Source organism: Pipistrellus kuhlii, unplaced genomic scaffold, assembly GCF_014108245.1.
Source record: "Pipistrellus kuhlii isolate mPipKuh1 unplaced genomic scaffold, mPipKuh1.p scaffold_m20_p_1, whole genome shotgun sequence".
In the NCBI taxonomy this organism is placed as follows: Eukaryota; Metazoa; Chordata; class Mammalia; order Chiroptera; family Vespertilionidae; genus Pipistrellus; species Pipistrellus kuhlii.
Genome location: NW_023425404.1, coordinates 58,705,640 through 58,719,910, shown reverse-complemented (window position 1 = coordinate 58,719,910; position 14,271 = coordinate 58,705,640). Strand labels below are relative to the sequence as shown.

Below are 14,271 nucleotides of genomic sequence, written 5' to 3'. Positions count from 1 at the left end.
ATAAACGCATGCCTATATTATCTACTCTCCCCTTTGCTCCCTTCCTGTTAAATAATAACTATGCTATTATAATGGTATCAGTATCACCGTTTAAATTTTGACAGTCATATCATTGTAAATAATACCAGTTTTGTCTCTTTCTTTCCAGTTTTTACATCTCATTTCTCTTCATATTGCATTGTTCCAGACTAGCATATCCTAATATATAAAATCCCAGGGTCCAAAATGACCGAAGGCTCTACGAATACCGGAAGTCAGTCCTGCAGTCAGTGCTTGGTTGCCATGGTGATCCAGCACTGACTGCTGCCAGTTTGGGTGCAGCAACCCAGCACTGATTGCTGAGGGGGGGGCTGGAGATCAGGCCCGGAGAGAGGTCCAGAGAGAGAGGCAGGGTCTGATCTGCATCCTCCATGGCAGCTGTTGATCAGCTGTTGCCTCTCCCTTTCTCTCCAGGCTTCACCAGCAGCTGCCACGCCCCTGTTTTTCTCTGGGCCTCCATGGGAGGTGCTGATCAGCCCCGTATCTCTGAACGGGCCCAGAGATGCTAACTGGCATAGAAACCGACCAATCAGAACTAAATCTGATGAATTGTGAGGAGCCATTGGCTGCCTAGGAGGCAAAGCTTTTGACATTGACTGGCATAGAAATCAACCAATCAGAACCAAATATGGGTGAACTGTAAGGAGCCAATGGCTGATTAGAAGGTGGAGCTTTTGACACTGACTGGCATAGAAATCAACCAATCAGAACCAAATTGGCTGGTAGGGGAGGGCAGTTGGGAGCAAGATCAGGCTGGCAGGAAAGGGCAGTTAGGAATGATCAGGCAGGCAGAAGCAACTGGGTGCAGGATCAGGCCATCAGGGGAGAGGGAGAGCAGTGGGAGGTGATATCAGGCCAGCAGGGGAGGGCAGGTAGGGGCATTCAGGCAGGCAGGCAGAGGCAGTTAGGGGTGATCAGGCAGGCAGACAGAGAGATTAAGGGCAATCAGGCAGGCAGGCAGAGGCAGTTAAGGATAATCAGACAGGCAGGCAGGTGAGCAGTTAAGAGCCAATGGTCCCAGATTGTGAGAGGGATTTTTGATTGCCAGTTTAGGCCCAGAGAGAGAGGCAGGGTCTGATCTGCCCTGTGGGATTGGACTTAAACTGGCAGTCAGACCTCCCCCAAGGGGTCCCTGATTGGAGAGGATGCAGGCTGGGCTGAGGGAACCCCCCTCCATGCATGAATTTCATGCACCTAGCCACTAGTAGAAAAATAAGAACAATGGTGGGCATTATTCAAGTTTCACTATTTCATTTGAAGTTTGCTGAAATTTTTTGATCGATAGTTGTGAATCTGATTCTCTTTTACTCTAAGTTAGTTAAGAGTTATTTTTTAAATATGAAGAATAAGTGTTGAGCTTATGAAGACTTTTCTTTATCATTGTATCATTTTGAGGCAATGGTTTTTCTCTCTTAGTATATTAATGTGGCATATATCACTGATACAATTTTCAGATAATATATATCAAATCTTACATTCTTAGAATAAACTCTGCATAGTTGTATGATTTGTTTGCTTTCACAAACTTGTTATTTAGATTTGCTAGTTTTAGTTTTTTCTCATTTACAGTCTATTCTTTTATTGTTTTTGAAACCACATTATAGAAAAAGAACATCATCTGTATGATAATATTTGAAATATTTTTTAAAGACAACTGTTTAGTTTTTATTTCATAATCATAAACTTAACTATGTAATCCAGCTAGACTGGGAGGGGGTAAGGAAATTATGGAACTCAATGAACTATGGCAAGAGCACAAAGATTAGAGGATATTCCAAGCAAATCGGGTGAAGGGGTGCTCTCCTTAGCTACAGAAGGAATGGTCTGGTGGTTAAGATAAAACACAAGTCAAATTTATTAGAGTTGTCCGCAGTCAGCAATGGTGTCTTCTTGCTGGTCTTGCCATTCCTGGATCCAAAGCATTCTGTGGCAGTCACAATATCCATGCCTTCTTTCACCTGGCGAAGACCACATGCTTGCCATTCAACCACTCAGTCTTGGCAGCGCAGATGAAAAACTAGGAATCGTTTGTATTAGGGCCAGCATTTGCCATGGACACAGTGCCAGGACCTGTATGTTTTAGGATGAAGTCTCATCCTCAAATTTCTCCCCATTGATAGACTTGCCGCCTGTGCCATTATGGCGTGTGAAGTCATCACCCTGACACATAAATCCCGGAATAATTCTGTGAAAACAGGAACTTTCATAACCAAATCCTTTCTCCCCAGTGCTCCGAGTACGGGAGTTTTCTGCTGTCTTTGAAACTTTGTCTGCAGACAGCTCAAAGGACACGTGGCCCAAGTGCTCTCTGTTGAGGGCGATGTCGAAGAATACGGTGGGGTTCACTATGGCTCGTCACAGTGGCATTGTTCCAATGAATCATCAATATTTTGCAAATATATGCTCCTGAAAGGATGCATGTTGTCTTTGGTTGGGCTCTGAGATATATAAAATCAAGATTGTTAATTGTGTTAATCACTGTTTTCATTTGCTTGATCTATCAATGTCTAATAGACTGGTACTACTTATCTCCTATTGATTTATTTGTTAATTTTGTTATATTTTTGTTAGTTTTTACTTCATATATTTTAAGGCTAAGATGTTAGTTGAATTTAAGTTCATAATTATACTCATTAGCTAAGTTAAGAAATAAAACATTAGAAATACATTTAAAATTTCCCATGTGCCCTCTATCTTAGGTGAACTTGTTTCTTAGTCCTATGTACTTATTAATACTTAGGAAAAAAATCCCCAAACAATATATACCGTATTTTTTGGACCATAAGACGCACTTTTCCCCCCCAGAAGTGGGGGAAAAAGTCCCTGCGTCTTATGGTCCAAATATAGCCTACACATATACTTTAAAAAAAAAGTTTTTTTACTTGCCCGGCTCTGTGTGGTCTCTGTGTGCTTGCCCGGCTCTAAAATGGTTCTAAATGCTGCTGTTTACTTTACAGGATTGATTACATGTGTTTATGACTGTGATGTTGGGTTTTAAAATGCACATAAAATATTTTAGGACACTATTTGTTTCAGAATCTTTTTTTCTTCATTCCCCTTCTCTAAAAACTAGTGCGTCTTATGGTCCGGAGCGTCTTATGGTCCGAAAAATATGGTTATGTGTTTGAAATGGCATATTGCAGCAACTTTTTCTTTCAAGATTATTTGTTTGATTACTTGTATTGGTATGTATAGCTCTAATTCATTCATTTCAATGCATCACTTTGAGTGAATGTGTCACTCAATATTTGCTTATCTGTATAGCTGTTGATGAAAATTTGTTTATTTCTATTTTTTATGATTTGAAACAATATGTCCATAAGTGTCCTTTTAAACCTTTGTGTTCATTTGTAAATAAATTCTTCACTAGGGCTAAAGTTTAGAGTAGAATTTCTGGTTTTATTTATGTGCACCTTTAACCTTCTAGATATTCTAAAAATGATCTTAAAGTGATTCTAAACAACACTCCCATCAACAGTGTGTGGGATTCTCAATCCCACTTTTTCTCACCAGCAAATAGTGTTAGCAGACCTTTTTTGTTTTGCAAGCATTTCTTTTTATTAACAAAAGATATTAAAACAGTCAAATTCAAATGAACTACCCAGACTTTTTAATATTTGCAAATTTGATAAGTCTGAAATGGCATCCACTATAGTTTTAATTGCATTATCCTGAGGACCAGTGAAGTTGCATATCTTTTTATTCATATATGTTTACTAGTGACCCGGTATACAAAATTCGTGCATGGGGCCGGGGGAGCGTGTCCCTCAGCCCAACCTGCACCCTCTCCAATCTGGGACCCTGTTTAGGCCCTATCCTAGACCATCCAGGACTGTTGGCTCCCAACCGTTCGCCTGCCTGATTGCCCCTAACTGCTTCTGCCTGCCAGCCTGATCGACACCTTGCCAGCCGGATTGTCCCTAACTGCCCTTCCCTGCTGGCCTTGTCATCCCTAACTGCCCTTTCCTGTTGTCCTGATTGCTCCTAACTGACCTCCTTGCCAGTCTGTTACCCCTTCTAGTTGTAGAACTTCTACTCCGCCAGCTTTCCCATGGTTCTGGGTGATAGTCGTTTTGTCTTTCAGCTGTAGTTTTGGTGTGGTTGTGAAAGGCAGCACATACAGGTGTATACCTTATGCCGCCATCTTAATTTTTCCCTGCTCATTTTTATATTGATTGCTTTTCAAAAGTTTTTTATAGTACTTGCTTGTTCTGAAAACTAATCTTTTGTTTGTCATATGTTTTGCAAATGTTTCTCCATTTATGTATGGGGTTTATTGCTTTTTTTTAATTAAAAAAAAGCTTTTTTAAAAAAATTATTGATTTCTTTATTTCAGAGAGGAAGAGTAAGAGAGAGTTAGAAACATTAATGATGAGAGAGAATTATTGATTAGCTGCCTCCTGCACACCCCACACTGGGGATCAAGCCCATAATCTAGTCATGTATCCTGACCAGGAATTGAACCATGACCTCCTGGTTCATAGGTTGACATTCAACCAGTGAGCCACACTGCCAAGCTGTGGGTTAACATTTTCTAATGATATCTTTTAATATATTAAATTTGGTAATTTTAATATAGTTGGGTTTAAAAAATGTTTTCCTTGCCCTGGCTCAATGGTTAGAACATAGGCCTTCAAACTTTCCCTTTCTCGCTCACTTGCTCGCTCTCGCTCTCGCTCTTGCTCTTTCGCTCTCTCGTTCTCACTCTTGCTCTCTCTCACTCTTCCTCTTTCTTTCTCTAAAATCAATAAAAAATGAAATCTAATGTTCTTCCAAGGTTTTTTCTGTTAAGCTTTCACAGATTTTTAATCCCATGGGATTGGTTCTTTTTAAAGAATGAATATTTTTCTTAAATCTGGATTTAAAAAATAGTCTATTTTTCCTCCTCCCCCCAGTCTTCAATGCAATCTGAGATCACACAGTCAGTTTTCAATACGTGCATGTCTCTTTTTTACAGACTTTCTTTTCTTCTGTTTTATGGTCTACCCTGATATCCCTATATCAGTGCCAGTTTCTTAATTATGATTCATCTGTATTCTCCCTTTCTTATTCCTGCTACATTTCTATTATTCTTTAGCATTTTCTTTTATTCACACATCCTTTCCTTGACTGTGCTAGAGTTTATTCAGCTCTTGACCTTTGCATTCTAATGACTGTATTTTACATTTATAATATTTCTAAATTTTATAGTCACCTACTATTGTTTTATTTTGTTTTCACAGCATGCTGTTCCTGTCATAATTATTTATAATGGTTGTTATAATTTTATCTTTGTAAGGATTCTAAATGTTACTAAAATATTTCAGTTTTTAACATTTAAAATTTGTTTTGTGTGATTTCCTGTCTCAGTTGTTTTTGTTGTCTGTCTGGACATCTAGGTTCCTTCATGTCTATTGGAAGTTTGGATTGAAGTCTCATGACATGTAGATGCTTTTTTTAAAAAAAGATGTCTCCTCTTCCCCTTTATACTGATCTGTTTTGCATTAGCTTCCCCTGGTCCTTGCAAGACAGCCAGCCCAGAAGGGGGTCTTACAGTTGTGTTTGGGGTTCCCAACCCAAGGTGTTGATATGGATGTAGCAGGTCTTGTCACTGGGGACAGAAATGGACAGGGCCTGGAGATGGCTCTTAATCCCTGTCTATAGCTTCCTGTTTAAGCCCCCAGGGAATAGTTGACAGCAATTCCTAGCTTCCCTCTACCCTCTGGGAATCCCACTCTGTCCCCTTTCCTAAGCCACAAGGCTGGCCCTGGTTTCCTGCCCCACAGGGTCCCTTTCAGCCCCTGTTCTCTGCAGTAACCTAACTCCAGGCCACCTGACTGCCTCTGGGACTGGGGAGCAGCAGGCCCAGAGCTTCCGGCCCAGAGCACCCCTTTGCTGCTTTGTTCCATTGCTGTTTCTGAGAGATGTTATTCTGTTTGGTACTCGCCTATGACTTTAAACTTTCTTGCTTCATATTTTAGATTTCATAGCTATGCAGACGTAGGAGAGAACAAAAAAGGGTGAACCTATAACATCTGGAAGTCTATTGGGTCACTTTTAACTTTGGAAATGTAGCTGTAAATATCCCCTACTGATTCTAATTTTTCTCATATAGCTACCATATCCATACTAGTTTATCCTTCATATCAAATAAAAACATTCATTTCATAGCTGCGGTGCACCCTCATCTCTCCCTACCTGCCTGCCCCTGCCAACTCCAAGTGTTACTGTGCCACTTGGTGGCAAGTTTTGTTTAAATATGAAGTATTGTGTCTGCCACCTAGTGGCAGGCATTGGGTAGACTAAATGTTTTTCTGACAAGTTTTGTGTCTCTTTAGGTGTTTTGTGGCTTTTATTTATTTTATTTAGCTTGACTTTTTTTTTCTTTCCCAATTACAGTCTATATTAAATATTATTTTTTATTAGCTTTCAGGTGACAGCATAGTGGTTAGACAATCATATACTTTACTGCATACATAAATCTACATAGATAGAAAAGGGAATATACATTTATCTGAGCTTGTGTCCCTAGAGTTCTAAACTTCTTGGCATCCCTATTTTAATGACTAGAAAATAAATACAAGAGGAGAAGCAAAATGAAAAGATAGTTTATCAAAGTGTTGGCAGCTAGGAGTTAATTTAATGACTGTTTTCTCCAAGGTAAGCTGTCCATCAAATAGTGTTTGGCCTTTAATACTTACCTAGGAAATCCAGGTAAAAATCAAAGAGACATAGCTGACTTTTGTGTATATTTTATTCCAGCATTCTAGTACATAAAGACCCATTGCTGTACTGAGATAATTTTTTGACATAAATGATATAAGTATGTTGCTCTTCCCCTGCTTCATTTATCCTCTTCTCCTGAGCCCTGTCTATTTGTATTGGTTGGTGAGACTCCATTCCAGTTATTTTAAGCCTCCAAAATGGTCTGATCTTCCAAAGTAAACCCAGCTAGACACTTAACAAATGAATTCATCAGCTATTGCTGCAATAATGCTCTGTGGCAAACTATGCTAAAACCCAGGAGCTTTCAATAACAAAGCCCCTACCTCATTATTCTGTAATCTTTATTCTTTCATCTTCTTTCTTGTGGTCTCCCAAAATGTGTATTCTACAAGAGAGGGCGTTAGCTTACTGCTTCTACGTGCTGCCCAGGCATCATATTGCGTCATCCTTGTCACGAATGGGGATGTGTTTTCTTGCCAGCTGTCACACTGGGGCTGTTGGTAAAAGTATTTATTTGTTTAAGGAGGAGATGAATCAATATTTCCTGGGTGTTAGCGTTGTGATGATCTCCTTTATCAAGCTGTTAATTAGTCATAACCATGTCTGTCACACCCTTACAGGCACAGTTTACACAAAATTAATCATTTCAAAATATATTCTACGTAATTTATTTTTAGAATGTAGATATTGTTTCTAAGGAGCATCGTTTTGCAAGAAGGTTGGTTTAGCTAACCATCCTTTGCATACTTTATAGAATCTGAGAATTGATTAAGGTTTAGTTATTGATCATCATATTGTTTAGGACTCAACATTTATACGACTCACATTTACTAAATTGTTCTTATTTTATGAATCTAAAGGCTCTGTTGTGCCTATGTAATACTCTTTATTTGATATATGATAATAACCAGAGCAATCTTATTTCTTACATTGTAAGTATGCATAAAATGGCATAAAACACAGAGGTTAAAAAGATAACTTTTCGTCGAATGCCTATGTGACACCACTTTGCTCAATCTATCATGACCTAACTCAATTTCTCTTCTCCTGGGTACCACTTATCCTGACTTTTGTTAATATTATTTTCTTTTCTTTTATAGTGGCTTTTCATTCATGTGTACCTAGGATTAGGATTGTTGGGTAGGGAGTAGGCGTATTTTTCAATTTATTAGAAAAAGCCCAACCTTTTCCACAGGGATTGTACCAATTTGCACTTGTGTATGAGATTTCCCATTGCTCCACATCTTCACTGACACTCAGTTTGGGCCTTAAATATATTAATGAGAATAAGCACCTTTTAATATATTTATACATTATTTGTATGTCTTATTGACATTTTCTATAATTTTGTAGAAATTATTGATATATGTGTGTGTGTATACACACACACACATATACACACACATACACACACACACACACACACACACACACATATATATATATATATATATATATATATATATATATATATATTTATAGTATTATTTGTTTCAAGTTCTGGTACATTCTCCTCTGTGGCTTGCCTTTTCTTTCTCTTATGGTGTATTTTTATGAAAAAAAGTCCTTAATTTTAATGTAGTGAAATTTATTATTTTTCTTAATATGTAATGCAGTTTGAATAAAATTCTTATCTAGCCTGAGGTTTTAAAAAATTATGCTATATTATCTTCTAAAACAATGATGGTTTTGTTTTTTATAATTTAACTCTTAACTTAGAATAGATTATTATATGGTACAAATTTGGAGTCCAGTTTCATGTTTTTCCATGTAAATATTTATTTTTCCCAACTCATAGTTAATGATAAGATAATTATTGTAAACAAATATCTCCCATGCTACTCTGTCATACACCAAGCGACCATAGATTCATGGTTTATGTCTGGGCTCTCTAGTCTATTCTTTTAGTGTGTTTGTTATCCCTGGGTCAGTACCACAACACTTTAATTATGTGGTGATAATTAAAAATAATTTGTGCCCTAACTGGTTTGGCTCAGTGAATAAAGTGTTGGCCTGCTGACTGAAGGTTCCAGGTTCAATTCTGGTCAAGGGCATGTACCTTGGTTGTGGGCACATTCCCAGTAGGAGGTGTGCAGGAGGCAGCTAATCCATGTTTCTCTCCCATCAATGCTTCTAACTCTCTATTCCTCTTCCTTCCTCTCTGTGAAAAAGTCAATAAAATATTAAAAAAATAATTTGTATTAGGTGGTCTTACCTTTTATTTATTTTTTAAAGATTATTTTTGCTCTTTTTTTTTTTCACTTCTGTGCTTCAACTGGTATTTAGATTGAGCTCCTCAATTTTAAAAAAACACACACAAAAACTATTAGAAATGTTGAATGGGATTGCACTGAATCCATAGATCAATTTGAGAAAATTAACATCTTTACAATATTGAGTTTTACCAAAAATGGCTTGCCCACTACCTGTCTATATTTTCCTTTGTAATATATTTTAATATAACATTTCTGGTTTCTCATCAGGTCTTACATATTTTTATTAAGGTTCTTTCTAAGTATGTTGTCCTAAGCAATGGCACTGTAAATGTTATCTTAAATTTTATTTTTTCATACTCTTGCTGGTATAAGAATTTTTATATATGGATTTTAAATCAAGCAACCCTACTAAACTCACATATTAAATCTAGAGAATTTTGGAATTTTTATTTTCCTATATATGTACATATATATACATGTGTATGCCATGTGTTCATGAGCATATTTGTTTTCTTTTTTCTTGTCCTACTGCACCTGGTAGTTCTCTTAGGAAAACAAAGAATAAAAGTATAATTACATGTATTTTTGTGTTATGCTGAACCTTCTAGGAAAAATATTTATAAGTATAATATTTGATATAGATTTAAAAAATTAATATACTATAGAATTCTCTTTTTTCTTTTTGGTGTACTCTAATTTTTAACCCATATATAGATTCATGTAACCACCATCATAGACAGTATAGAAAATAGTCAGATCACCCAAATGGCCCTTTTTGTGCTGACTTTTTACAAATATATACATACTAGAGGTCAGGGGCATGAAAAATTGTGCACGGATAGGGTCCCTAAGTCTGGCCAGCGATCAGGGCCAATCAGGGCCTTCCAGGTACTGGCTGCAACTTTTCTTCTGGCTACTGGCTAGGGCCTTCCTTTCCTAGCTGCTGGCTGCCTGCCAGGGCCTTCCTTCATTCCATACCACCCCCTTAGTTGTCAGTGCCATCATAGCGAGCGTTAAACTCCCAGTCTCCTGGTTGAACTCCCGAGGAGACAATTTGCATATAAGCTTTTAGGTAGGTAGGTAGGTAGGTATTATAGGTAGGTAGGTAGATAGATAGATAGATAGATAGATAGATAGATAGATAAATAGATAGATAGATAGATTTTTATTGATTTCAGAGAGAAAAGGAGAGGGATAGAGAAATAGAAGTATCAACGATGAGAGAGAATCATCAATTGGCTGCCTCCTACACACCCCACACTGGGGATCTAGCCCACAACCTGGGCATGTGCCCTTACTGGGAATTGAACAGTGACCTCCTGGTTCATAGGTTGTTGCTCAACCACTGAATCATGCCAACCAGGCTGACTATTTTAAAAAAATATGATATATTTATATGATATACTTATTTCAGAGAGAAGAAAGGGGAGAGAGAGAGAGAGAGAGAGAGAGAGAGAGAGAGAGAGAGAGAGAGAGAGGAGAGGAGAGGAGAGGAGAGGAGAGGAGAGAGAGAGAGAGAGAGAAAGAAACATCAATGATAGGAGAGAATTATCAATCGGCTGCCTCCTACACAACCTCTGCTGGGGATCGAGTCTGCAGCCCAGGCTTGTGCCCTGACTAGGAATGAAACTGTGACCTCCTGGTTCATGTGTTGATGCTCAACCACTAAGGCACACCAGCTGTGCTGTGCTGACTCTTTGAAGTCAAACATTCTCTCATCTCTAACCTCTAGCCACTTCTTCTTCTCTGATCTGTTTTCATTCTATGGTTTTGTCTCATCCAGAATGTCATATAAATTGAATTAAACAATAGTTAGTCTCCTGAGACTGACTTTCTTCACTCTACATAATGCTTCTGAGATTCATCTATGTTGGTGTATGTATTAATAGTTCATTCCTTATTATTGCTGAGTGTTCCATTCTATCGATATACCACAGCTTGTTTATACATTCACTCATTGAATTATCTGTGTCTTCTGGCTCTGTAACTTACTTAGTTTCTTCTTTTTTACTGAGGAAAATGTACCCACATCATAGGATTATTGTGGGGATGAAATGAGTTAATACATGTGAAGTGCTTAGGTAACACCTGGTACATTGTTAGTACTCAATAAATATAATTCATTATTATTGTCCCCAATATTAGTAAAGATTTTGAAGTAGAAAAGAAGTTGATAAGTTCAATGAATAGTAAGAAAGCCAGTGTGCCTGGAGTGTGATGAGCAAGGAAAACACAGGAAGAGGTATGTAGGAATCAGGTTCCAAAGGGCCTTATGGGCTGTAGGGGGGAGTTTGGATTTCAGTCTGTGTGCAGCAGAAACCCAGAGATGGGTGGTAATCTGGTCCATGCCTTTAACAGATCATTCAGGCTGCTGTGAGGAGAATGAGTTTTGGTGGTGGTAAGAGAGCAGGTAACCTTTTCAGGTTACTTCAGTGGTCCAGGGAAAAGATGCTGGTGGCTTGGACCATAGTGGTGGTTGTGAGATGGTAGAAGTGGTTTGATTCAGGACATGGTATGGATGTAGACACCTCAAAATTTGCTGGTGGATTCCCAGCTCAGTGGACCACATTCCCCATAAGAGCAGTGGTGTATCTAGTCATAATTATCAACAGCAACATTCCTCTTGTTATGGCTTTACCAAAGATTTCCCGCATCAACTTTGGAACTGAAATCTAGCCTTTCATTCTGAAATTCACTTGAAGAAATAGCCTGTCTTTTGGCACATCTTGAAATGACATCTAACTGACATTTTTCTTATTCATACTCACAACCAACACCCATTTGTAAAAAACTGGCTTATGCCACAAAAACGTTTTCTCACAGCATTTTGCTCTGTGGTTCTCTGCAGCCTGCATAGTTCTGTGACCCCACATACTTAGCCGTATTGCTGGGAATCAAGTTGTCATAGCTGCTTCATGCTTAGCCAGGGAATGGCCGTTTTAGTGGTTGGCTGCAGTTCCTGTGTACACTTGGGACTTATTGTTAGAATAAACATTATTAGACTCAGACTAAAATTGGACCAGGATTTTATTTTTGACCTCCTTTCAACTTCAACTTACCCTACATTCTATTCTCTCACCCAAATGACAAATGGTCTTGACTTTCTGAAGTTGATCTAAAGATTAAAATCAGCCTTGGGTGCTTGCTTAGCCTTGCATTCAAATGGAGAGGGGAGTGAATGGGGGAGTTAAAAGTTGAATTCTCTGATCTTACATAGAAAGTTTTATTTCCTGTGTGTCTGTTCTTAACACATCTGTATTTGTTCTCTGTGGGGCCTTAGCTTCCAACTCCTCCTTAAAGACAAACCCTGACCCAGTCTTTATCTGGAACACTCATCAAGCTTTTTTTTTTTTTTAACCCTCTCCTATCTGCCTAATTTGAAGCTTATGATAATTCAAAGTTTGCTAAATGGAAGGAAATCTTCCTTTTATCCTGAGCTCTTTGTTCTGTTTTGTCTCAGTTTGCAACATCTCTTGTCAAGTGAATATCAAATTGTGGCATTTATTTCCTCAGATGTGTGTGTGTCTGTGTGTATGTGTTTCAGTAAGTTTACTTGTAGAAGCACCTCTGGAATCTTGGAGATGCTCACTTGGAATTTTGTGTATCATTTTGTGCTTCTTTGTAATTGGCTTCTTTTGTGATCTTGCAGAATATCAAGCTGCTATTTTACACTTGAAGAGGGAGCACAAAGAGGAAATTGAAAACCTACAGGTATGTCTCTTTGATTCTATTGAACTGGTTACTGAGGCTGATTCTTAGTTTCCTCGTGTGCTGAAGTAAACACGTCCCCTTTGAAGGCATATTTACCTGGACGGCACCTGCAGCTTGCACCTGCCAGTGGGCACTGAGTCTGCCCTGGGGATGAAACCCTTGGACTCTGTTTTTAATATAATTCAATTCTTATTTTTAAAAAATACCACAAATGCATTAGCCTGAGGAAAGAATTTGATCAGGAAAAATGATGGGCTTATTTGTAAAGCAGGAAAGATGATGGTGTATTTAGTCTTTTGCTGTTTATAAGAAGTATTTAAATAGTTATTTTTGTAGGCACAGTGTAAATCATTTTGTTTGGCTTACTTCCACTCATGTGTTTGTATTTGTCTGCCTGTTAGCACATGCCTGCAATATGATGTCATGCAGATTAAGGCATTAAGGAAGTGAGCCTCCTAGGAGGAAGAGTTGTGTTGAGTTGTGTGTCCCTGGGGTGTGCTTGGAAATGGCTGACTTGATCCTCCTTGGCGAAGCTCAGAAAGACTGAGGCCTCATTTCCTCCCACCATGTAATTGTCAATCCCTTATTTTTGGGGTTTGCTTGCTGTGCCTGTAACAGGAAGTTTCAGAGTTTTAATTTCAAATAAGTGAATATCGAATCAGGCACCGATTCTAGCTCACTGATGACTGGGTGGACTCCGTCCTTCAGGAGAGGACAGTAGCAAACTTTAAATAAAACTTGGTGCTTAGTGTTAACTGATTGCTTGTTAATTAAATAACATAGTAGATCAGATATTCTCCTTTTCAGTAAGTAATAATGCTGAAATAACTTTTACAATAATTCAGACAGTGTCTTGGAATATACATGAAACAATTGCAAGTTGCAAAAAGATCATTAAATCGTATGGTGTATAAATTCATGCCACCCCCATCCAGCTGGGTCTAAGTAGTTTGGAAGAGAGAATGAGTCTATTTTACAAAGAAATAAAAAGGTGGAAAAGTACCTCAGTCTCCTAAGGGAAAAAGAGAGGCAGAGGCCCTTATCTCCTTTGTTGCAAAATGCTCTACAGAGACCTCTCTTTCTTTATCTGTGTTCTGATGTGCAAAAGATTCTCAGCTGTCTCAGAGGAGCTGAACTGGGATTAATTTAAGAAACAGGTTGCTAACTCGAATAGGTACAGAGTGGTTCTGTGAGCAGAAATTTTATGTAACAGTTTGGTTTTAAAAGTTAACACTAGCTTTCCACAGGCTATAGACCAGCCCTGTAGAGGACTTTGACTGCTCAATGATATTCATAGAAATAGCAAGCACTTACAGTTTTTGAGTTCTCACTTTGTGCTGGCCATTGTTTTAGACATTACATACTTTAGTTTGTGTCATCTCCATAAAAGTCCTATAATCTTCCATCTCAAATGAAGGGAAGCTTGGGGAAGGGAAAAAGAAGAGTAAATGGAAAAGAAAAAAGTATATTGGAATTGTGATCTCTATTTAAAATAAAATCAGAACAAGGTATGACTGGCAAGAGTAAAGGTTAAAAAAATGTTTCTAGTTATATCTTAAGTGTTATGTATCTCTGAAAGAATTATCTGCTCTTTAAAATG

At 38.1% G+C, this 14,271-nt stretch overlaps 1 protein-coding gene and 1 pseudogene across 4 annotated transcripts in view; one reads left to right on the top strand and one right to left on the bottom strand.

The window, feature by feature from the left end:
- The window catches only part of FMN1 (formin 1), a 373,318-nt gene that overhangs the window by 130,447 nt on the left and 228,600 nt on the right, over positions 1-14,271 (top strand). For all 4 annotated transcript variants that reach the window (XM_036446920.2, XM_036446936.2, XM_045583848.1 and 1 more), the window contains one exon: positions 12,610-12,671. In XM_036446920.2, the coding sequence (XP_036302813.1) occupies positions 12,610-12,671 (62 nt within the window). The remainder of the gene's footprint in view (positions 1-12,609; positions 12,672-14,271) is intronic.
- On the bottom strand, positions 1,693-7,190 carry LOC118703051 (annotated as a pseudogene).